We start from the raw sequence: 23,519 nt of genomic DNA, 5'->3' as shown, positions 1-23,519 counted from the left end.
GACCACCCCACCTGCCGCGCTGAATGTCCGCTCAGATAGTACGCTGGAGGGGGGGCAAGACAATAACTCCAGCGCATACTGAGCGAGCTCGCGGCAGGTGTCCAATCTGGCAACCCAGTACTCCATGGGGTCGTCGGTGCTCATACTGTCAGAAGCACCGACGGACGCCATGTAGTCTGCCACCATGTGGGCCAGCCGCTGGTGGTGACTGCTGCTGCTGCTGCTGGTGGTGGTACTGGGTCGCTCGGTTTGGAAGAACATCCTCATCTCTTCCATTAGGTCCCCTGCTCGGCTGCAGCTGGGTGCAGCCACCTGCTGGGTGAGATGAGGGGGGACAACTGGAGGCCGGGGAGTTGCCTGCTCCAACCGTCTGACAATGGCTGCCTGCAGTTCCTCCATCCGGTGCTGCCTCCGGCTGGCTGGGATGAACTGCTCCAGTTTCCCCTTGCACCTGGGATCCAAAAGGGTGGCCATCCAGAAATCATCCCTCGTCTTGATGGTCTTAACCCGGGGGTCCCTCCTGAGGCATCTCAGCATGTGGGCAGCCATGGGGAAGAGCACAGCCCGCTGTGACTCCTCAATGCTGGCCAGGTGAATGAGGTGCGACTCTTCATCCCTGAGGCGCTGCTGGTCAAACTCAGACATGCCCAACCCCCGGACTATCGGTGCCCCCAACACCGGCTCTCCCTCCTGACCAGGCCCTGCCTCCGGGACGACACCAGCAACCACCTCCTCCTCCTCTTCATCATCATCCTCCTCCTCCTCCTCCTCCTCGTCCTGGCCCTGGTCTCGGTGGAGCATTGCTGACTCCTCCTGCTCCACCAAGGCACTCTCCCCAGCCTCGAGCAGGCGATCTAGTGTCCTCTCCAGCATGAACAGTATTGGCAGCACGCTATTGAGGCCAATTTGCTCACTGCTGACCATCTTGGTCGCCTGCTCGAAGGAGGACAACACTTGGCAGACCTGGTTTATCTGCCCCCACTGCGCACAGGCGATGAAAGGGAGTTGTGGTGAAGCCCTCTCAGTGCCTAGTTCCATCAGGTACTCCCTCACCGCCCTTTGCTGCTCCCACAACCTCTTCAGCATGTGGAGGGTGGAGTTCCACCGCGTCACACTGTCCACAATCAGCCTGTGAAGGGGCAGATTGTACTTCCGCTGCAATTTGGACAGGGACGCGGTAGCGGTTGGGGAGCGCCTGAAGTGGCTGGCAATCCTACGCGCCTTTGCCACAATGTCACTCAACCCTGGATAAGTGCGCAGGAACTTCTGCACCACCAGGTTGAGGACATGTGCCAGACAGGGCACGTGCGTCAGACTGCCAGCATGGAGGGCGGCGAGTAGGTTGCTGCCGTTATCGCAGACAACCATACCTGGCTGGAGCCTTCGGGGTGTCAGCCACTTCTGGACCTGAGCTTGAAGTGCTTTCAGCACTTCTTCTCCAGTGTGTCTCCGGTCCCCTAAACTAACAAGCTGGAGCACGGCCTGACAGCGCACGTGCCCCACACTTGAGTAGCTACGGGGGCGCTTGCTGGGAGGCTCAGCAGCTGCGGAGACAGTGGCTTGAGGGAGACCAGCAGTTCTCCCCTGGACACCCCGGGGCGGCACCACAAGATCGGTTGCCGACGATCCCTCACCGACGCCTCGGAGGGAAACCCAATGGGCCGTGAAGCTGATGTAGCGTCCCTGCCCATGCCTGCTGGTCCAGCCATCCATTGTCAGATGAACCCTGTCGCTGACAGCGTGATCCAGCGACAGGGTTACATTCTGCACAATGTGCTGGTGTAGGGCAGGGACACCAGTCCTGGCAAAGAAATGGCGGCTGGGGACACGCCATTGGGGTTGGGCCTGCTCCAACATCTGCCTGAAGGGGTTGCTGTCAACTATGTTGAAGGGCAGCAGATGTTGGGCAATAACCCTTGCCAGGAGCCCATTGAGGGAACGCACACGTCGGTCTCCAGGGGGGAAGGGAGTGGTGCGGTCAAAGGCGTCTGAAATCGACGCCTGGCGCCGGACGGCAGTGCGGGACACAGACGTGGAGGGTGCTGTGGAAGTAGAGGTCTGGCTGCCGGTACCAGTACCTCTACTAGAGGGAGCGGGGGGGCATGACCTGCTGGAAACAGATGAAGATGTGGCAGGGGCTGCTGTACCCTGCTCACTTGTGGTGGTGGCGCTGCTACCACCACCACGCTTCATCTCGTCATACAACGCCCAGTGGTTTATCCTCAGGTGCTGGTTCAGGGCTGTGGTACCCACCCGAGCCAAACACTTCCCTCTCTTCACCCTCACTTTACAAATCCGGCAGATGGCCACGGTAGGGTTGTCTGCCACCAGGGTAAAGAAATTCCAGACAGGTGACTTCAGCACCGCCCTCCTGTCAGATGGGGTGACGCTTACTTGCACCTGCTGGGACTCGGTGCGCACAGGTGGAGCTGCCTGCTGCTGCTGCTGCTGCTGCTGCTCCTCCTCCTGACACCTCCTGCTGCCATCACCAGTGGAGACCCTGACGATGGTCTCCCTGGTGGTGACCTGGCGCACCGTTTCACCAGGGTGCCTACCTTCCCCGTCGTCACTGACGTAGTGAGCCGACGCGTCAGATGGCAACCATGATGGGTCACCCTCTTCGCCCCCAGAGATGTCAGACCAAGGGCTGAGATGTGTTGGTCTGAGGGAACCACGTGACATGGAGCCTCTAGCCTGGCTCCGCTGTCCCCTCACCCACGCCTGGGTCTGACTAGGTGCTGCTGTTTCCTGCACCAAAACAGCAGCACCAGTTTGAAGGGATGTCTCTGGGATACTGCCAGCAGGTATCCCATCCTCCTCATCCATCCCTTCAAAAAGGTCCTGACCATCAGGACAGAGCTGGAGGTCTGCCTGATGCATGGCCTCCCCCAAGAGATCCCTCTCACTGTCGCTGTCGAACATGAAGATGCTGGACTCTTGGGGGCTGGGGGGGGGGTAGTACAGGCAACGGTGTAATGGTGGTACTACTGTGAGTCGGGACCGACGACTCAGTGGCACTGCTGTGCCCCATGTAGTCCACCACTACTTGAGCCTGAGATGGCAATATCGGGCGGCTGCCCGATGGGAAGAACTCCCGGATCAGGCGTACTCCCCTTGCACCCGATCCTCTACCACTAGTAGGGGCACGAGAGGTACCCCGTGCTGGCAGCGATCCAGCACTGGGAGTAACTCCCCTACCCCTGCTGCCACGGCCACGGATGCCGCTCATTATTGCTGATATGTGTGTGGGGGGGGTAAACTTTATTGGGGGGGGAAAATGTGAACAAAATGTGTTTTTGTGTTTTTTTTACAAGACAGGCACGCAGACAAAGACGTACACAGACAGCTACTAAACTATAAGAAAAGTAGTACACCAGACAAGGACTACAAAATTAAAGAAAAAAAAAAAAGCACTAAACAAACACTAACTTTTTTTTTTTTTTTTTTTTTTTAAACACAAAACACAGACACTAAACACACACTAAGCTAAGCTAGATGAAATAAATGTACACTAACAGTGTGTACACTTACTACACAAAATTTAACTAAACTGAACACAAAACTTAGCTTTTATAAAAGCTCTTTAGGGAAAACTAAACAAAATGTGAACTGAGATGCCTATCAAATATCACTGAACAGCGAACCTGCAAGATCTAACAGTAACACAAGATGAACAAAACTTAGCTTTTAGAAAAGCTCTTTTATAAAGCTCAGCAAAATGTGTTCTGAAATCTCTTGCAAATATCACTGAACAGGGAGGATTGCAGGATCAAACAGTAACACAAATGAAAAAAACAGCACAAAACAGCACAAAACGTAGCTTTGAAAAAAGCTCTTGGGTCTATTGCTTTGAAAAAAGCAGTTGATATACTGGAAAAGATCCACTGGAATCACTAAATAGCAATGCTGGTGATGATCTAAATCAATCAAGAACAAAGACACAGGAAACCAGGAACACAGAAACAGCCTCCACACTCTATAGCCAGCTTCTGAATCTGCAATGAAATGGTGCTGGGAGTGAGCTTATATAATGTCCATGCAGGCAGGTTCCTATTGGTTGCTAACCTGTGACGAGTGTGGAAGGAGAACTCTGATTGGCTCTGATGCAAAAGGGCGGAGCAAATAATCGCGCAATATTCCTATTGCCGAATATTCGCATTGCGAATATTCGGCAATATAAAATGATCGCTTCAGCTACTCGGCCCAATGGCTCTAATCATACCAGCAATGCTTTCAGACGTCTATGGAGATCACTAGGATGTGATCTGTTTTAAAAATGAAACTGTAAAAATCGCTCTGATGCGGAAGATCGGGGCGAGGAAAATAATCGCGCGATATTGCGTTTGCCGAATAATCGCATTGCGATCTTTCTGGAAAATTCAATGAACGCTTCAGCTACTCGGCCCAGGGTCTCTAATGATACCAGCAATGCTTTTAGACGTCGATGGAGATATCTAGGATGTGATCTGATTAAAAAAAAAAATTGTAAAAAATCGAATATTCAGAATTGCGAATATTCACCGCGAATTTCGAAATATAGCGCGATTTCTCGAATATGCTATATTCGAGTCGAATATTCGCAATGCGAATATTCGTGAGCAACACTACTTATTACCTGATAGGCCCCAAGTGGTCTTTAGAGGAGCGCCATCTTTAAAGGACAAACTGGCTCCCAATATATTAAATCCCCCCAGTATGGAATCAAAATTCTTTTCGGGCCTCACGGGTTATTATAAGTGTGGCAAATGCCAGGTCTGTTCTATAAATGGCTGTCATTCTAGAAGAACCACAACTTTTTCCTCTACGTGCTTGTCTAGCAGCCATGTCATTAAGCCGTTCATTACATGCTCCACAACGGGGGTAGTCTACTTACTTCAGTGTCCATGTGGGCTACAGTATGTGGGCAGGACCAAGAGACCGTTACAGGTTCGCCTTAACGAACATATCAATAACATCAGATTAGGTTACACCAAACACTCCGTGTCCAAACATTACCTAACAGCCCACAACAGAAACCCTAATAACACCATCTTTTTGGGAATTGACAAGTTTAGCCCCCACTGGAGAGGCAGTCATTTGGTGAGAACCATCTCCCAATTAGAGATGTCATGGGTTTATAGGCTAAAATGCTATACACCTTTCGGCCTAAACATCGAAGTAGATGTTAATTGTTTTATTGCGAATTCATGATTGAACTATTTTGAATCCTTTATGGAATTTTTTATTTACTTGCCATTATTGTTTTATTAATGTTTATTCCTCACACTTTCTGTATACATAATTTTTAAACTTTTTTTGTATGTATGAATTTTAAAATTTTATGTCAAATAATTTTCTAAATTTGTATATAATAATTTAAAGCATAATACAAATGGTTGCTGGCTCGATGAGGTGGCCTACTAGTGGTCTTTGTACTCGAACATTTTTTTTCCTGATCATAGCCTCTTTAGTAATAGTTGGGTAACAAAGATTTTTTTTAAAAAATTTTTGATTTTTAGATGCCCAACCACCATGGTGTAGCAGCTTTTGGGTATTCAAAGTTCCTTGCTCCCATAGTTTTAATACATCCATGCCTTCCACAATTGAGGTTCATGTGTTCATTCCATGAACAAGAAAAGTTGGTTATCATTTTTAATTTTTAATTTTCTTATTTTTGATTTTTTGGTATATAATTATGCTCTACTGTTTCAGCCCGGCCTATTAACACGCTGTGGAGGATTATATTGTGACGGTGTTGATGTGCCGCTGCATGTGGTCGTGTAGCGGCGTTTAGCACATGTCAGCACTCGAGATATATTTAGTCTCAATCTATAATACAGGTGTCTAGATGCCATTTGATTATGACTCCGAACTTGGCAGATGCATTCTATATATAGGTGCATTGTATATGCCTTTACGATTGCCCTTACTGTGTACGGGTTCGGGTCACTATTAATAAGAGATTCTTTCCAGCAGCTAAGATGGCGGATTTGATTTCAATGCCTGCTCACATCGAGGCTGCATCCGTTTGTTTATGTATATACGCGGTGACTCAGAGCGCCGCCCGTATCCCGTGATCAAGTCCAGTTTTGCGACGAAACGTTGGGAGGCGGCGTGCTGACGTCACCGCGTACCTTGCACCCGATACGGGCTGTGATTCCAAAGCTGGCCGGCTTTTATGTGCACGTTTTTAACTACTAAATGTAAGTGTATTTGCATCTACTCTCTCCAATTAAAACATAAGGATTTTACACTATGTGAGCCTTTGTTTTCTTGCATACCTCTGGATGATCTATTGGGAAGTTTCTGGCTTAATGAGGACTTGCTGTGATAAGGATTCCTATGCTGTGGCTGCCTATGTGATTATCCTAGTACCTCTTATCATGCTGTGTGAGATCTCTTATAACCTGGAGATCAATTCCATCCGGTAAGAGGCCCTTCTTAATCTTGGTGGAGGATCTTTCCTTTAAAGCACTCTTCTTGTGGATTTCGTTGGTGCACCTGGGAGATTAATTCACTAAATTGCCCGTGTGGCGGGACTATTCACATTGATTTGTTTTGAACTTTGTTCACCATTTACTGTCATCATCATTTTTAGCGCGATCTTTTTTCCTTTTAATCTGTTTTTGTGTAGTATAACACTTTTTGATCGCAGCTTCACACAATAATTTTTAAAATAAGCGCAATATTTTCTTTGTACAATTTTCTCCATTCCCGTCGAGGAAAAAGAGAACATGCTCTCTTTTTGGCTCGACGAGATCCTCAACAGTTTCCTTGTCGGAAAATGTACACGCGACCGGTTTCCTCGGCCAAAAAAAAAAACCCAGCAAGTTTCTTGCTGGTTTTTGCCGAGAAACTCGGTCATGTGTACGAGGCCTTATAGGTAAAGTTGATCCAGGAATTATCCAATTGCCTCTTAGGGAATCAGGAAGATTTTTTTCCCCCTGCTGGAGCAAATTGGATCATGCTTTGCTGTTTTTTTTCTTTCCTCTGGATCTACTGTGGGTATAGGATTGTGTATATAGGATTGTAAAAAAGTAATTTTTTCTTTTTCTTCCCCTTTATTTGGTTGAACTAGATGGACTTTTTTAAACCAGATAACTATGTAACTATAACACTAATTTTAAATAAAGATTTTTGGCTTTACATATAATTTGGGGTCTATGTATAAAAGGTTTGTTTTACAAATGCCTCAGCAGTCGTGAAAAGTCACAAAACACCTGCAATGTTTGTAATATGTTTGAAATGTCAGATTTACTTTTTGCTTTTTGCAGGGCAAACATAACAATCTCTAACACCCTAATATTCAATACTATGTGAAAACACCCTTAAGAACATTTAATCAGAAGAGCCCATAAGAACATTCAACCAATGGAAAAAATAGCTAAAGTGGGTGAAAGTATTTGGGCCCAGATTCTCAAAGGGCTTATGACGGCGCAACGCAATGTACGCCGTCGTAAGTCCTAATCTGGGCCGTCGTATCTATGCGACTGATTCTTAGAATCAGTTACGCATAGATATCCATTAGATCCGACAGGCATAAGGCTCTTACGCTGTCGGATCTTAAATGCAATTTTTTTTTTGTCGCTAGGTGTCGCCTCCGTTGTTTTCCCTGTCGAGTATGCAAATTAGCTAAATACGCGAATTCCCGAACGTACGCGCGGTCGACGCAGTGAAGTTACGACGTTTACGTTAGTTTTGCGCGGCGTAAAGTTGCCCTTGCTATATGAGGGGCAACCAATGTTAAGTATGGCCGTTGTTCCCGCGTCGAAATTTTGAAATTTACGTAGTTTGCGTAAGTCGTCCGTGAATGGGGCTGGACGCCATTTACGTTCACGTCGAAACCAATGATGTCCTTGCGACGTCATTTGGAGCAATGCACCCTGGGATACTTTTCGGACGGCGCATGTGCAGTAAGTTCGGCGCGGGAACGCGCTTAATTTAAATGCTCCACGCCCCCTACCTGGCTAATTTAAATTAGGCAGGGCTTGCGCCGGGTGATTTATGATACGCCGCCGCAACTTTACAGGCAAGCTCTTTGTGAATAAAGCACTTGCCTGTAAAACTTGCGGCGGCATAGCGTAAATCAGATACGTTACGCCCACACAGTTTTACGCCCATATACGAGAATCTGGGCCTTGGTGTCTGAATTTCAATGTTGGTCCCTCCTCTCCCCCACATAAATCCCCCCTCTCACTTCCTCCTGTCTTTCTTGTCCTCTCTGGATGCTGTCACTGCTCCTGTAGTGAGTTTATTGTCACTACTCCTATAACGAGTCCCCATCGCTGTAGCAGGAACTCACCATGCGGTACCCCACCCCCACATGATTTCACTGTGCTACCCCTCTTGACACCCACCCCCTCCTGTGTCCCAGCCCTGTTGAAAGCCCATACCTCGTTTTGGGAATAGAGCTGGAGGAAAAGTCTGCTGTAGCCTGTGCATTGCACCCACCATTCACTGACCATAGCTGCAATGCTTTGCAGACTCATTTGCAATAAATAAATCAATAATTGTGCATTTATCTTCTTTTTTTGCAAAAGGTTGACTTACTAATTAAATTCTCAAATTGCCTGGGGAATGCTAGAGTTGTAAAAGGACCAAAAATACTAGTTTAACATGACAGCTTTACAAGGGAACTCTCTCCAACTATGCATAAGATTTAAGCCAGCCATAGATGGTTTGAATCTCAGCCAGTTCAGCAGGGATCAGCATGTCGGAATTTTTACATGTGAATATTGCCATAGCTAGTAGCAATAATCCCCCCACAGGGAGAACACAATAGCTCTGCGGGAAGCATTGTGTTGATGGCGGAATTAAGGGCCAGATCCACAGCCCCGCAGCGCAACGTAACTTAACAGATTTAAGTTACACTGCCGCAAATTTCCTAAGTTAGGTATCGATCCACAGCACACTTACCTGGAAATTTGCGGCGGTGTAACTCAAATCCGTCCGGCGCAAGGCGTTCCTAATCTAATGGGGCGAGTCCCATTTAAATTAGGCGCGCTCCCGCGCCGGACGTACTGCGCATGCTTGTGACGCAAATTTCCCGACGTGCTTTGCACGACGTGACGTCATTTTTTGATCGGTGCGTAGCGTATTTCCGTATTCCCCTACGGCTTACGCAATCGACGTAAAATTTTAAAATTCGACACGGGAAGGACGGCCATACTTTACACAGCAGTACGCCTGCTGTGTAAAAGTAGGGCTGCTTTACAAAAGTGTAACTAAGCGACGGGAAACTAACGTAGCGGCGACGTAGCGAACGCGAAAAAGCTTTGAAGATCGACGTAACTCCTCATTAGCATACCCGACGCGTAATTTCGACGATGAATGCCCCCAGCGGCGGTCGCGGTACTGCATCTTAAGATCCGGCAGTGTAAAACTATTACACCTGCCGGATCTTCTGTCTATCTCTTGGAAACTGATTCTGTGGATCAGTTCCAAAGATAGAAACAGGGATACGCAGGCGTATCAGTAGATACGCCGGCGTATCCCTTTTGAGGATCTGGCCCTAAGTTACTTTCTTTTCTGCAACCCATGGTTGCAGGAAAGAAAATGGCATAATCTATGGCCTGCCTTAGCCATACAAGGCTCTATACTAAGGAAAACTATGGTGTTATCAACATGTTTAATCCACAGCCTGTAGGAGAAGAGTTAAATACAGGTGTAAAGCCCCGTACACATGATCGGAATTTCCAATGGAAAAAGTCCGACTGACTTTTTCCATCGGAAATTCCGACCGTGTGTATGCCCCATCGGAGTAATTCCGATGAATTCCATCGAACTTTGGATAGAGAACATGCAACTATGTTTCAAGAAAAGGGTTGAGAGGGGTGGGACTTTGAGTGTGCCTCAGAGGAGTAAATAAATATATACAAACTTAGATTATAGAAAAATAAACAACTTTTATTTTTCTGCAAAAGGGCAGTAAGACTAAGGCCCCATACACACGAGAGGATTTATCCGCAGATACGGTCCAGCGGACCGTATCCGCGGATAAATCCTCTCGAGGATTTCAGCAGATTTCTATGCGATGGCGTGTACACACCATCGCATTGAAATCCGCGCGGAAATCCTCTGGCGATGACGTGTCGCCGCGATTATGACGCGGCGACGGGCGCGACGCTGTCATATAAGGAATTCCACGCATGCGTCAAATCATTACGACGCGTGCGGGGAATCCCTTTGGACGGATGGATCCGGTGAGTCTGTACAGACGAGCGGATCCATCCGTTGGAATGGATTCCAGCAGATGGATTTGTTGTGCATGTCAGCAAATATCCGATCTGCTGGAATCCATCCCAGAGGAGATTTCTCCGCGGAAACAGATCCGCTGGCGTGTACACACCATAGGATCTATCCGCAGAAACCCATTTGCTGGGATTTATCTGCGGATGGATTCTATCGTGTGTACGGGGCCTAAGGCTCCATTCACATCTAGGCGGACGAAATCGCAGCGTTTTGTCCCGCGAATTGTGGCAGCAAATAGCGGTGTTTTGTACCGCGATTTGCGGCGACAAAACGCCGCAATTGTCCACCTAGATGTGCACCTAGGATGTGCCCCTCTATGGAGATGGTTCCCGAACGCCGAAAGCCGCCTGAAAAAAAGGTCCGGGACCTTTTTTCAGGCGGCAGGCGACAGGCGTTCGGCGTGGAGATGTGAACCATCTCCATAGAGGGCAATGTGTTTCCAGCCCTCTGGCGGCAGCGGCGTCACACTACAGGCGACAAAACGCCTAGGTGTGAATGGGGACTAACAGATCAAAACATGAGATAAAACCAAGTTACAGTTACAGAGATTTCAAGTTCAGTGTGTGCGATTCCCAAGCATAGAAAAAGGTATTTCCTACACGTTTCGCGAATTTCCGCTTCGTCTGACTCAAGGCCTTTAAAAGTGGCATAATAGGATATTTTATAAACTCTAAAAATAGAATATTAATGGAAAAAATGCATAAATACCGTATTTCATATAGTTAAAAAAATACAGATGAAAAAAAGGGAGGAAGAACAAATGATATATATATATATATATATATATATATATATATATATATATATATATATATATACTGTATTTATTGGCGTATAACACTCACTTTTTTACCCTGAAAATAGAGGGTAAACTGTGCCTGCGTGTTATACGCAGGGGGCTGTGGAAAGTTTTTTTCCTGAAACTTCCCTCATAAAGTTAGGGTGCGTGTTATACACCTTGGGGCAGATCCACAAAAGGATTACGCCGGCATATCTACTGATACGCCGGTGTAATTTAAAATTTCCCACGTCGTATCTTTGTTTTGTATCCACAAAACAAGATACGACGGCATCTGGGATCGATCCGACAGGCGTACGTCTTAGTACGCCGTCGGATCTAAGCCGCATTTTTTCGGCGGCCGCTAGGTGGCGTTCCCGTCGAAATCCGCGTTGAGTATGCAAATTAGCTAGTTACGGCGATCCACGAACGTACGTCGGCCCGGCGCATTTTTTTACGTCGTTTGCGTTCGGCTTTTTCCGGCTTATAGTTAAAGCTGCCGTTCTGAGGCGTACTCAATGTTAAGTATGGCCGTCGTTCGCGAATAGGAATTTGCGTAGAATGACATCACCGTCGTAAGCATTGGCTTGTTCAGGGTTAATTTCGAGCATGCGCACTGGGATACCCTCACGGACGGCGCATGCACAGTTTAAAAAAAAACGTTGTTTACATCGGGTCACGACGTATTTACATAAAACACGCCACCATCATTTCCATTTGAATCCCGCGCCCTTATGCCGCAAAAGATACACTACGCCGCCGTAACTTATGGCGCAAATTCGTTGAGGATTCGAAACAAAAAAAGTAAATTACAGCAGCGTAGTGTATCTTAGATACGCCATGCCCGGCGCAATAATGCGCCGTTGTACGAGGATCTACCCCCTTGTCCGTGTTATAGGCCGATAAATACGGTATATATACCGTATTTTTATCATGACTGCGATAAATACGGTATATATACCGTATTTTTATCATGACTGCGACATTATGGCGGACACATCGGACACTTTTGGCGCTATTTTGGGACCATTGTCATTTTAACAGCGATCAGTGCTATAAAAATGCACTGTTACTGTGAAAATTATACTGGCAGTGAAGGGGTTAACTTGTAGGGGGCGCTGAAGGGGTTACGTGTGTCCTAGGGAGTGATTCTAACTGTTAGGGGGTGTGGCTATGAGTGACACATCACTAATTGCTGTTCCCAATGACATGAAACAGACGATCAGTGATATGTCACTAGGAAGAACAGGGAGATGTTGCGTTTACACTGACATCTCCCTGTTCTTAAGCTTCGTCACACCGGCAGACTTTGAGTCCACAGGCACAGCCATGGAGCTTGCGACAGGGTCGCGCCGGCATTGGCGTGCGTGCGACTACACTGCGGGAAATTAAAGGGGACGTACCTGTACGCCCATTTGCTAAGCCGTGCCATTCTGTCAACGTAAATGATCGTGTGGCCGTCCTTAAGCGGTTAATGTAAACCTATGATTTGCCTTTTATGGGAAAATCAACTAATTTGCATTAATCCCCCCATTCTCTGCATCATGCTTACTTTTCCTTCAACCCCCAGCCACTCTGTTCCGTGACGGGTGGCAAATGAAATGCTCAGGCATTGAGGAGCATATGACTTACTCCCTGCGACAGCTCTGGGCCAATCAATACTGTCACATGGGAAATGTGTAGCCCTGTGTAAGCTTTGATTCCAGTGGCTCGTATCTTGCACAGGAGTTCCTTTACTCCCCAAATGGAGTAGTGGGGGAGCAGAAGTAAACTGAGTATATACTGCAGTGGAGTAGTGAGGGAGCAGAAGAAAACTGATTAGATACTGCGTAGGAGCACAAAGTTAGAGTGAAACTGGTTAAAGTCATAGTTGAACCGCTTGAAGTGAGCCGGATACTTTGTCCTGCAAGGTTGTGGCAAGCGTTACGGATCTCAAATATAAAGAAGGTAAGAATTCCATGTAAGAGAGGTCATGGTGAGCCTCCAGAAAAATGGTTTGGTCATTGTAACGAAATGACCCGGGACAAACAGAGACTTTGTAAGGATGAGGGGTACTCCTGTGCCAGCGTAATAACTCTTATGTCTAGGGTCACCTTATGTCCGATAGGGCCATAGGGTGACTGAGAAATGATATCCTAAATTACAGGACAGGGGACATTACTGATAGCTCATATTGCAATTGGAGATATTACAAGTTGTTGGTTGATGTTGACCCAAACCAGGTCAATAGACTCCTAAGATATTCCATTGTCCATTGTGTAAGGCTGTAGAGGTGTTAATTCAGGTCTGCTCCTAAGACCTTTCCAGGTGTGAATACCTTTTGTCGGAGACAGAAAGTCTGTGTAAGATATGGTTTGAGGGGAATGCATTGCACTAAAGAGCAGAAAAACCACATAGTACGTCAATTACGTCACTACGTTCATGTTTGTTGGCTGAAAAAGTCCTGCCGTGTGTATGCATACCAAGTTCACGGCCAAAGTCCTTCGAACAAAAATCCACAAAAAAGTTTGTTTGAAGTCCGATTGTGTGTATGAGGCTAAAGTCTTGCAAAAAGATGCTCCATCAAAGCTGCAGCATGTTTTCTCCCAAGATTCATGATCCTCCCAGGACCACACTGGAAGACCTGTAATGTTACCTTTGTCTAAACACTGCAGGTTGAAGCTGGGATGAATGGGCCAGATTCACGTAGAATCGCGGCGGCGTAACTTATCCTAGATAAGTTACACCGCCGCAATTTTTCATCGCAAGTGCCTGATTCACCAAGCACTTGCGATGAAAACTACGCCCGCGGCCTCCGGCGCAAGGCGGGCCAATTCAAATGGGCGTGTGCCATTTAAATTAGGCGCGCTCCCGCACCGGACCTACTGCGCATGCTCCGTTTCCTAACTCCCGCCGTGCTTTGCGCGCCGTGACATCATTTTTTTGAACGGTGACGCGCATAGCGTACTTCCGTATTCCCGGACGGCTTACGCAAACGACGTTAAATTTTGAATTTCGACGTGGGAACGTTGGCCATACTTTAGACAGCAATACACTTGCTGACTAAAGTTAGGGCACCAAAAAAAAAGGACTAACTTTGCGACGGGAAACTTGACTACGGACGACGTAGCGAACGCGAAAAACCGTTGTGGATCGGCCGTAACTTCTAATTTGCATACCCGACGCTGGTTTACGACGCAAACTCCCCCCCCAGCGGCGGCCGCGGTACTGCATCCTAAGATCCGACAGTGTAAAACTATTACACCTGTCGGATCTTAGGGATATCTATGCGTAAATGATTCTATGAATCAGTCGCATAGATAGAAACAGGGATACGACAGCGTATCAGGAGAAACGCTGTCGTATCCCTTTTGTGAATCTGGCCCAATGACTTTAAATTATTCTCCTAATGTGTGTGTGTATATATATTGTTTTTGTTATGCAGCATTTTTACATCACCTTTCTGAAAAGCTAAAAGAACGAGTAGATGTTGCATTTTTTACACATTCCATTTTAAGAATATAAAACATATAATGAAAAAAAGGTGGTGCGATTTTTAATGCTCTATGGGCAGTTGAACTTTACTGGCATCATCCTGGTATTGAAAAAAAGTGGAAAGGACACTGCGCTAAACAAAAAAAAGTGTAAATGCTGCCAGTACCAAAAATTGTAGATACAAATTTAGGAAAAGTGTTTAAAAAGGAGGTACGGCGCAAAAACAATATATGTGAAAAAAATCTGTGATTTTTTCACATATATTGTTTTTGCGCCGTACCTCCTTTTTTAACAATCATCCTGGTATTACACTGGCAATTGTTCGGACCATTGTGAAAACAAATGTCGTTTTGTTCAAAATAAAATAATGTTTTTTTTTTTTTCCACTTCCCACATACATTTTTGTGATTATCGCAATTATAATGAAATCAGAACCTGCAACAGTGAAATACTTATTTCTTAGAATTGTTGGCAATACGCTTAGCACAGAAGGTGCTCTATCGTGAGTTAGAAGGGTTTATTAGTTGTAAAGCTCCAAAGCACTAATTCTGACAGTTTTTAGTTTTTATTTTATTAAAGTGTTAAGCCCTGGCCTGTACACACGATCGGATATCTGATGGAATCTAATCCGATTGATTTTTTCATCGGATATCCGATGAAGCTGACTTTCATCAGTCTTGCCTACACACCATGGGCCAGATTCAGGTACATCTGCAGCGGCGTAACGTATCGCATTTACGTTACGCCGCCGCAAGTTTTACGGGCAAGTGCTTGATTCACAAAGCACTTGTCTGTAAAGTTGCGGCGGCGTAGCGTAAATCCCTCCGGCGCAAGCCCGCCTAATTCAAATGATCCGGGTAGGGAGCGTGGATCATTTAAATTAGGCGCGTTCCCGCTCCGAACGTACTGCGCATGCTCCGTTTTGAAATTTCCCGCCGTGCTTTGCGCGAAATGACGTCGCACCGACGTCATTTTTTGAACGTCAACGTGAGTTACGTCCTTTCACGGACGACTTACGCAAAAAAAAAAAATTTAAAAATTCGACGCGGGAACGACGGCCATACTTTAACATGGCAAATCTAACTATAGGCCACAAAATAGCAGCTTTAACTATACGCCGGGAAAAGCCGACTAGCGACGACGTAAGAGAATGCGACGGCCACGCGTACCTTCGTGGATCGCCGGAAAAAGCAAATTAGCATACCCGACGCGGAAAACAGTGCGAACTCCACCCAGCGGGCGCCAAGAATTGCACCTACGATCCGAAGGCGTACGAAGCTTGGTTTGAGGATTCAAACTAAAGATACGACGCGGCAAATTTGAAAGTACGCCGGTGTATCAGTAGGTACGCCGGCGTACTTGTACTGTGAATCTGGCCCCATCAGTCCAAAATCTGACCGTGCCAAAACGCGGTGACTTAAAACACTACGAAGAGCCGAAAAAAAAAGTTCATTGCTTCCGAGCATGCCTCGACTTGATTCTGAGCATGCATGGATTTTTATCCGATGGAGTTCCACACAGACGATCAGATTTTTCTATCGTTTTTTTTATCCATAGGAACATTTTTAAACACGTTCTATTTTTTAACACCGATGGAAAAAAGACAGATGGGGCCCATCGGTCTGTTTTCATTAGACAAACCTATCGTGTGTACTCGGCTTTAGTGGATCTCAGTGCTTCTAAAATAACATATTTTCTTTCCTACTGTCTCAATGGACACCTAAGCGACACCAACAAGATAGTTTGCATATATTTCAAAAGGATCTGCATGTACTAAAGAAAATATCTTTTCCCATTGTCACCACTGGAATAAGCAGTTTGAGTGATGTGTAAAATACAATTGGCTTTTCTTGGTATGTTGAAGAACTTGGACATAAGTTTGTAAAGCAATACCCAGTTCTTAGATAACAGTTCCTGGAAACTTTAGATGTTAGGAGTTCCAGTACTTGTACTATGATTTCTGCTGTCAAAGCCAAGCCAGCCAATTGACTAAAAATAATACTAAAAGATATTTTAGCCCATTTTTTTTTTTTTTTCTTTTATAGCATATTCATTTTTTTTCTGTTATTTCTTTTATAGCATATTCAGTTTTTTTTTTCTGTTATTTCTTTTATAGCATATTCTGTTTCTGATATTTCTCTCTATTCCTTTGTGGTTGATAATATTCCCCGATACTGCTATCATTTCTTAGTTTACCACCACAGATATGTGAAATTATACAATAATACAATTTTAGGAGTCACGCATCTTAAATGAATAGTCTTCAGCCTGTGAGAATTTCATAAAAAGAGGATATGTTCCTTTTGTCCAGCCAGAACAAAATGATAGAGTCTCTTTAAAAACCACTCTGACTATGCTGCTGAATCTCTACCTACGGGATGCCCCTTTAAAGGCAGTGTCCCAGTGTGGACAAGATGTTGGCGCATTTGAAGATGAGCAATGGGAGGAAGCCTTGCAGGCGGTCCCCCAGTGTTCGTTGAACGTGGCCATCACAGCTCTATATAATACTCAGGGTACACTAAACGCTGGCTAGACTGGCCAGTATGGGGGTGAGTACTGACTCTACTTGCACCAGATGCTGTAGAGACCATGGTGATCTCATACATCTTTTATGGCAATGCCCAAAACTACACTTATATTGGAAGGAAGTCATTGACACTCTCAACAAGGTTTTCCAGGTCCAGATACTACTAGACCCTAAACCTTGCTTGCTGGGGATAATAGATGGCCTCCCGATGGAGGATATCCCTAAACAGGCTATTGGTCGAGCTTTGTTTCAGGCTTGTAAATTGATTCTGAGACACTGGAAATCCACTGCATTAGGCAAATGGGTGACACTCTCCGTTTGGAAAAACGTATTTATCAACGTAGGGGCACCCGAGCCAAATATGATAAACTGTGGGCCTCATGGTTGGACGTCCATAGCCCCGGTGGATTTGGTCTATGATCGATTTTTCTAAAGCTCGCACAGGTCATATTGCTGTAACTGAATATGTGATTTATCCTCATGTTTGCATAGGTATACCTGAGGAGCCGAAAGGTGGTAATTACTTGTATTGAGACCATAAGATGTGCTTATTTATGGTTGTGTGCTGCTCATATACTGTACTGATTTTACTGTAAGCTGTACCCTGCAGAGTATGTGAACTTCTTGTGTTCTGGAACTGCCTTATGCTTTTCTTATACTCAAAAAAAACTTTTTCTTTGAGAAAAAAACACTTTGACTCACTTATTATAAAGTCTGCCACACTTCCACACTGCTCCTTTGCTCCATTAAGAATGTCTGGGTTTGGGGTAGCATGCAACCTCTACCTATAATGCCAAATGCCGAAACACTGTCACGTGAGAAAGGGTGTGATATCATCAACCCCCGTGTAAGCTCCCACACTATCAACATGGAGCTTACACAATGTCCGGAGTCAATGGAACAGAGTGGCACTGGGGCACAGCAAGCGCAGGGAGGTAGTAGCTGTTTATCTAGCCAGAAATCTTGAGAGTTGTTAACTTTCTTTGCTTTATGGCTCTGGACTGCTGTCAGTTAGCATTGTTCCCTGGACTACAAAATGCCTCCCTCTGTTATGGAGAAGAGAGTGAGGTTATGTGTAGTCCTAACATTGTGGTATTTACATACACACCCCTTTTACTAGTGTGACAACACTTCTCAGCACAGTTTAGTTGTCACCCAATGGTCAGACTACGGTAGGATTACAAGGTTAAATAAAGGATAAAAAGGGTAAAAAAAAAATGTATGTATCCACCACATCTAATGCCCGGTAAACACGATTAGAAATTACGACAGCAAAAGTCCGACGTGAGCTTTTGAATGGAAATTCCGATTGTGTGTATGGTCCATCAGACTTTTGCTGTCGGAATTTCTGCCAACAAAAGATTGAGAGCTGGTTCTCAAATTTTCCGCCAGAAAAAAATCCTATTGGAAAATCCGATCGTCTGTAACAATTCCGACGAATGCGCGGAAACAATTCTACCCATGTTTAGAAGAAAATCCGATCATGTGTACGGAGCATTAGGATGGGGAGGCTGCAATACTATCATACTATCATACTATCAATTTTTGCTCTTTATAGACTCTTTAAGAATCCCTATTTTCACATTTCAGGTAACCCAGTGTTTGTGATTGTCAGCCATTAACCTGTTATAGTACTGTTTTCATCAGCCTGAAATATGTCTAAAAAAGTATGCTATATATACACATTAAGCTGCTGAGCAAATGAATGCATGCAAATGTATGGGCAAATATGACTGACATCTCTTCATGGAGAAGCGTTAATAGGAATGAGGTGTTGTGCATACTCATTAAATCCTCCTGATTTGTAAAAACATCATTCAATATTATGGTCCCGTCAAACTCTAAATAACAACTGAACAAAGTATTCATTCACTTTCACTAGCCTCTGCCATCAAGCCTCATTTGTCTACTTCAGTCATACACAATATACATCTCCATTAGGGCCAGTTTGAACAGAAGTCAGTTTACCTTCCAGTATGGTGTTCAACAAGCAGACACGACCTAAATTAATCTAGGCAGGGTGTATAAACCCAATGCTAATATTCTTCTGGTCCTGAAAAACCCAGCTGACCACTCAACATTTATTTACTAGCCACCCATGAATACAGGTGATTGTTATGCACTGACCTCTGTTCCCTTAGCTGCAATGGAAATGGACCTACAGGGCACTCCTGAACATAATAAAGAACTCCACTTCTTGCCATCAGACAGCAAACTCTGCTCAGTTCAGGAGTGACATGGGAGCACATTGAGGGCCTGTGTTGACAGACTTCAAAAAAAGCTACATAGTGTGAACCCATATAACGATTTATTAAAAGAGATTACAATCACACTTACAAGAATGTAGATAAAATTCGCAGTGAAAATATAGCCGGCCGGCTAGCACAACCCGTTCACTCCGGGACACAGTATGCGGTTTCTAGACGTCAGCACGCCGCCACCCTACGCCGTTTTGTCTCATAAGACTTCGTCCTGGGGCACGTGCCCCAGGACGAAGTCTTATGAGACGAAACGGCTATATTTTCACTGCAAATTTTATCTACATTCTTGTAAGTGTGATTTTAATCTCTTTTAATAAATCGTTATATGGGTTCACACTATGTAGCTTTTTTCTTCTCCATATTGGTTTCTATCTCCATTGGTTATCGGTCCACTGTGGGAGAAGTTTTTAGCTCTTGGATATCCTGCCAAGTAACCCCCTGGCTGGGGAGTAAGCCGTCTGCTGTCAGAAGATCTCTAGTTGGGATCTTCCCTTCTGGTAAGGGACAGTGTGATTGAGAGGTGGAGGTGTCCTGTCTATCCATGCACTTTTCTGAGGTTCATGCATTTTTGATGTCACTATCTGCTTGAATGGGAAAAGGAATTTTCTACTATCAAATTACCATCAGATGCACTTTTTTGTTGTTTGAACAATAGACTCTCACATGTTTAATTTTTCTCACAATCAATGTAACATCCCATTTATGGGTGATAGATTTGTTTTACTTTGTACTAACACTACTATAGTATTCACATTAGTTGCGCAGCTATTTTTCTAATGTTCAGGATATATGAAAGAAGAATAGGTGTGATTCTTACCTTCTTTGACAAATGCAGGAGCCATTGGAGTGGTATCTTTATCTCCCAAGAACTTTGAAGCAACTGTGGTGGGCCAGTGGCTTGCTCTTTCCAGCATACTAATATCTCCTTGGTGCTCTTTGGCCTTTTCCATCCCTTGCTTTGTGCTATGTTCCTCCACTGTGCTGGGTGTAAAGGAGGAAATCGGATTCTGATGCACAGTCTCTTTCTCCCTTCCAACGTTTTCAATATTTTGGTCATCTTGAGTAATAGAGTTCCACAAAGGAGTCGGTGCATCCCATTTTCCAAGCGTCCTTTCTGAAGCATTGTCCCCCATCTTTACAAAAGGAATGTGATTAGGTCCTATTTCAATGCTGTTGGTTAATGGGTCACTTCTATTAAAGGCAAAACAATTTCTGTCTATTACACCTAAAAAGGAAAAATAAACAATTAAAACACTGTCTGCATTAAAACCTGTCTCTACCTATACATAAAAATATATAAACAGTGCTTGAAAAAGTATTCATACCCCTTACAACATTCCACATCGTTTTGCTCGTCGAGTTCCTTGTGAAGCCGCCGAGGATCTCGGCGAGCCAACTTTCCTCATTGAACAACGAGGAAATAGAGAACATGTTTTCTATTTGGCTCGCCGAGGAACTCGTCGGCTTCCTCGGCCGAAAGTGTACACACGGCCGGGTTTCTCGGCAGAATTCAGCTCCGATCGAGTTTCTGGCTGAATTCTGCCGAGAAACTTGGTCGTGTGTACGGGGCCTAACAGGTTTTCTTCTAAGATTTCCCTGTATTTGGTTCCATCAATCTTCCCATCAACTCTGATCAGCTTCCCTTTCCCTTCTGAAGAAAAGCATCCCTACAATATGATGCTGCCACCACTATGTTTCACGGTGGGGATGGTGTGTTCAGGGTGATGTGCAGTGTTAGTTTTCCCTCACACATAGCGTTTTGCTTTTAGGCCAAAAAGTTCAATTTTGGTCTCATCTGGCCAGAGCACCTTCTTCCACATGTTTGTTGTGTCCCCCACATGGCTTCTCGCAAACTGCAAATGGGACTTCTTATGGGTTTCTTTCAACAATGGCTTTCTTCTTTCCACTCTTCAATAAAGGCCAGATTTGTGGAGTGCACGACTAATAGTTGGGCTTTGGACAGATTATTCCACCTGAGCTGTGGTACTCTGCAGCTCCTCCTGAGTTACAATGGGCCTCTTGGCTGCTTCTCTGATTAATGCTCTCCTTGCCCAGCCTTGGTAGGTTTTCCGTGCAATACTCTTTCCATTTTCGGATGATGGATGAAACAGTGTTCCGTGAGATGTTCACAGCTTGGGATATTTTTTTATAACCCAACCTACCAATTTCTCCACAACTTTATCCCTGACCTGCCTGACCTCCCTGACATGCTCTTTGTTCACGAAGGTTCTCTAACACACCTCTGAGGGCTTCACAGAACAGCTGTATTTATACTGAGATTAAATTACACACAGGTGGACTCTATTTACTAATTAGGGAACTTCTAAAGGCAATTGGTTCCACTAGATTTTAGTTAGGGGAGTCAGCGTACAGGGGGCTGAATACAAATGCACGCCACACTTTTCACATATATGTAAAAAAAAATGAAAACCATTTATCATTTTCCGAGTGACGGGCCGAGTGATACACTTGGCGGCTATGGCCACCACTGTATAGCACGGGAGTGCACCTGCAAGCTAACCCCCCTTGGGAGAGAGCTTCCCAGAGGGAGTTAGCTCTTGCGGGGAGGAGCCAAGACAACCGCCTAGGGACCTCAGAAGACAAGGATCGGGGCCACTCTGTGCAAAACAAACTGCACAGTGGAGGTAAGTATGACAAGTTTGTTATTTAAAAAAAAAACTTTACTAACCCTTTAATGCAGGGATCCTCAAACTACGGCCCTCCAGCTGTTGGGGAACTATACATCCCATGAGGCATTGTAAACCTCTGACATTCACAGACATGACTAGGCATGATGGGAATTGCAGTTCCTGAACAACTGGAGGGCCGTAGTTTGAAGATCCCTGCTTTAAATGTATAGAGCTGTAAATGCTCTGGCAGGTAAAACTGTTCCCTTATTTGTATTTCATCTGTGTATTTAAAGGTTAACATTCAGTTAAAATGTAATACCTAATTGCCTAAGAAAAATAGAAAACTGTTTTTAAAAAGATATCTTTAAATAAAATAAAACAGGTTTTTCCTTGAGCTCTTCATTGATCCTTCCCACTAGGAGCTGCCCACCATCCACAGATATTTAGATGGGTCTGGTACAGCTCGGCCCCTGGGAGAAATCTTCATTTGACAACTATTTTGCTTTGACATGGTGGGCTATGTCTAATATATACTGTATGTAAGGTTTCTTCACATGTACTTGGGCCCTAGGGAGCCTCAGATTTTTCTACAGAGAAGTTACGTATGAAGGGCTGTATGGGGCTTTATTCCTGGTCTACCTCTGTCCTTTATCTTCCTCACCTTCCTGAAAAGGTTCCTACTCTTCTATAAGAAACTCTGGCCATCCTCCCTCCATTACTTTAAGGCCCCGTACAGACGACCGAACATGTCTGCTGAAACTGGTCCGCGGACCAGTTTCAGCAGACATGTTCGGTCGTCTGTACAGCCGAGCGGACAGGATTCCAGCGTACATTTGCCCGCCGGGCCTTTTTCGAGCGGGCAAATATTTCTAAACAGGATTAGAAACATGCCCGCTGGAATCCTGTCCGTCGGACATGTTCGGTCGTCTGTACAGACCTACCATACATGTCCGAGCGGCCGCCATCCCTCACATGCGTCGAATGACTGAGACGCATGTGTGGAAGCATTGAACTGCCAGGGCCGCGCACGTCGCCGCGTCGAGTACGCGCGGATTTCTGTATGATGGTGTGTACAGCCATCATACAGAAATCTCCGGGCAGACATGTACGCTGAAAACGGTCCGGCGGACCGTTTTCATCGTACATGTTTGCCCATCTGTACGAGGCCTTAGATGTACATGTTTTACCACTGTGTAAATGATACTGGCAGTGAAGGGGTTAACCAGTAGGGGGCGAGGAAGGGGTCAAGTGTTTCCTAGGGAGTGATTCTAACGGTGTGGGGGCTGGGCTTACTGTGACATGACACTGATCGCTGCTCCCGATGACAGGGAGCCGACGATCAGGGTCCTGTCACTAGGCAGAACAGGGACATGCCTTGTTTACAACGGCATCCCCCCCGTTCTGCTGCTCCATGACACGATCGCGGGACAGAAGCGGACACAGAGTCCGCTGGTCCCACGGGCACGGTTCACGGAGCTTGTGGCGGGTTCGCAAGGCAGAGTTTTTTAAGGGAAATAAGAATAAGAATATTTATAAAAAAATAATAGAATCAGGTCTCCTGCCATGCTTAACAGGGCTGTGCTGTGTGGAAGAGTAGTGTAAATCCCTAATCTGTATTT

General features: G+C 45.4%; 1 protein-coding gene across 1 annotated transcript in view; it reads right to left on the bottom strand.

Moving 5' to 3' along the window:
* CORIN (corin, serine peptidase) overlaps positions 1 to 23,519 on the bottom strand; it is a 387,335-nt gene that overhangs the window by 247,910 nt on the left and 115,906 nt on the right. Inside the window, exon 3 of the mRNA XM_040334981.1 lies at positions 20,088 to 20,495. Within this exon, the coding sequence (XP_040190915.1) occupies positions 20,088 to 20,495 (408 nt within the window). The remainder of the gene's footprint in view (positions 1 to 20,087; positions 20,496 to 23,519) is intronic.

This window comes from Rana temporaria, chromosome 1 (genome assembly GCF_905171775.1).
Source record: "Rana temporaria chromosome 1, aRanTem1.1, whole genome shotgun sequence".
NCBI lineage: Eukaryota > Metazoa > Chordata > Amphibia > Anura > Ranidae > Rana > Rana temporaria.
This window is presented reverse-complemented; position numbering and strand designations above follow the sequence as displayed.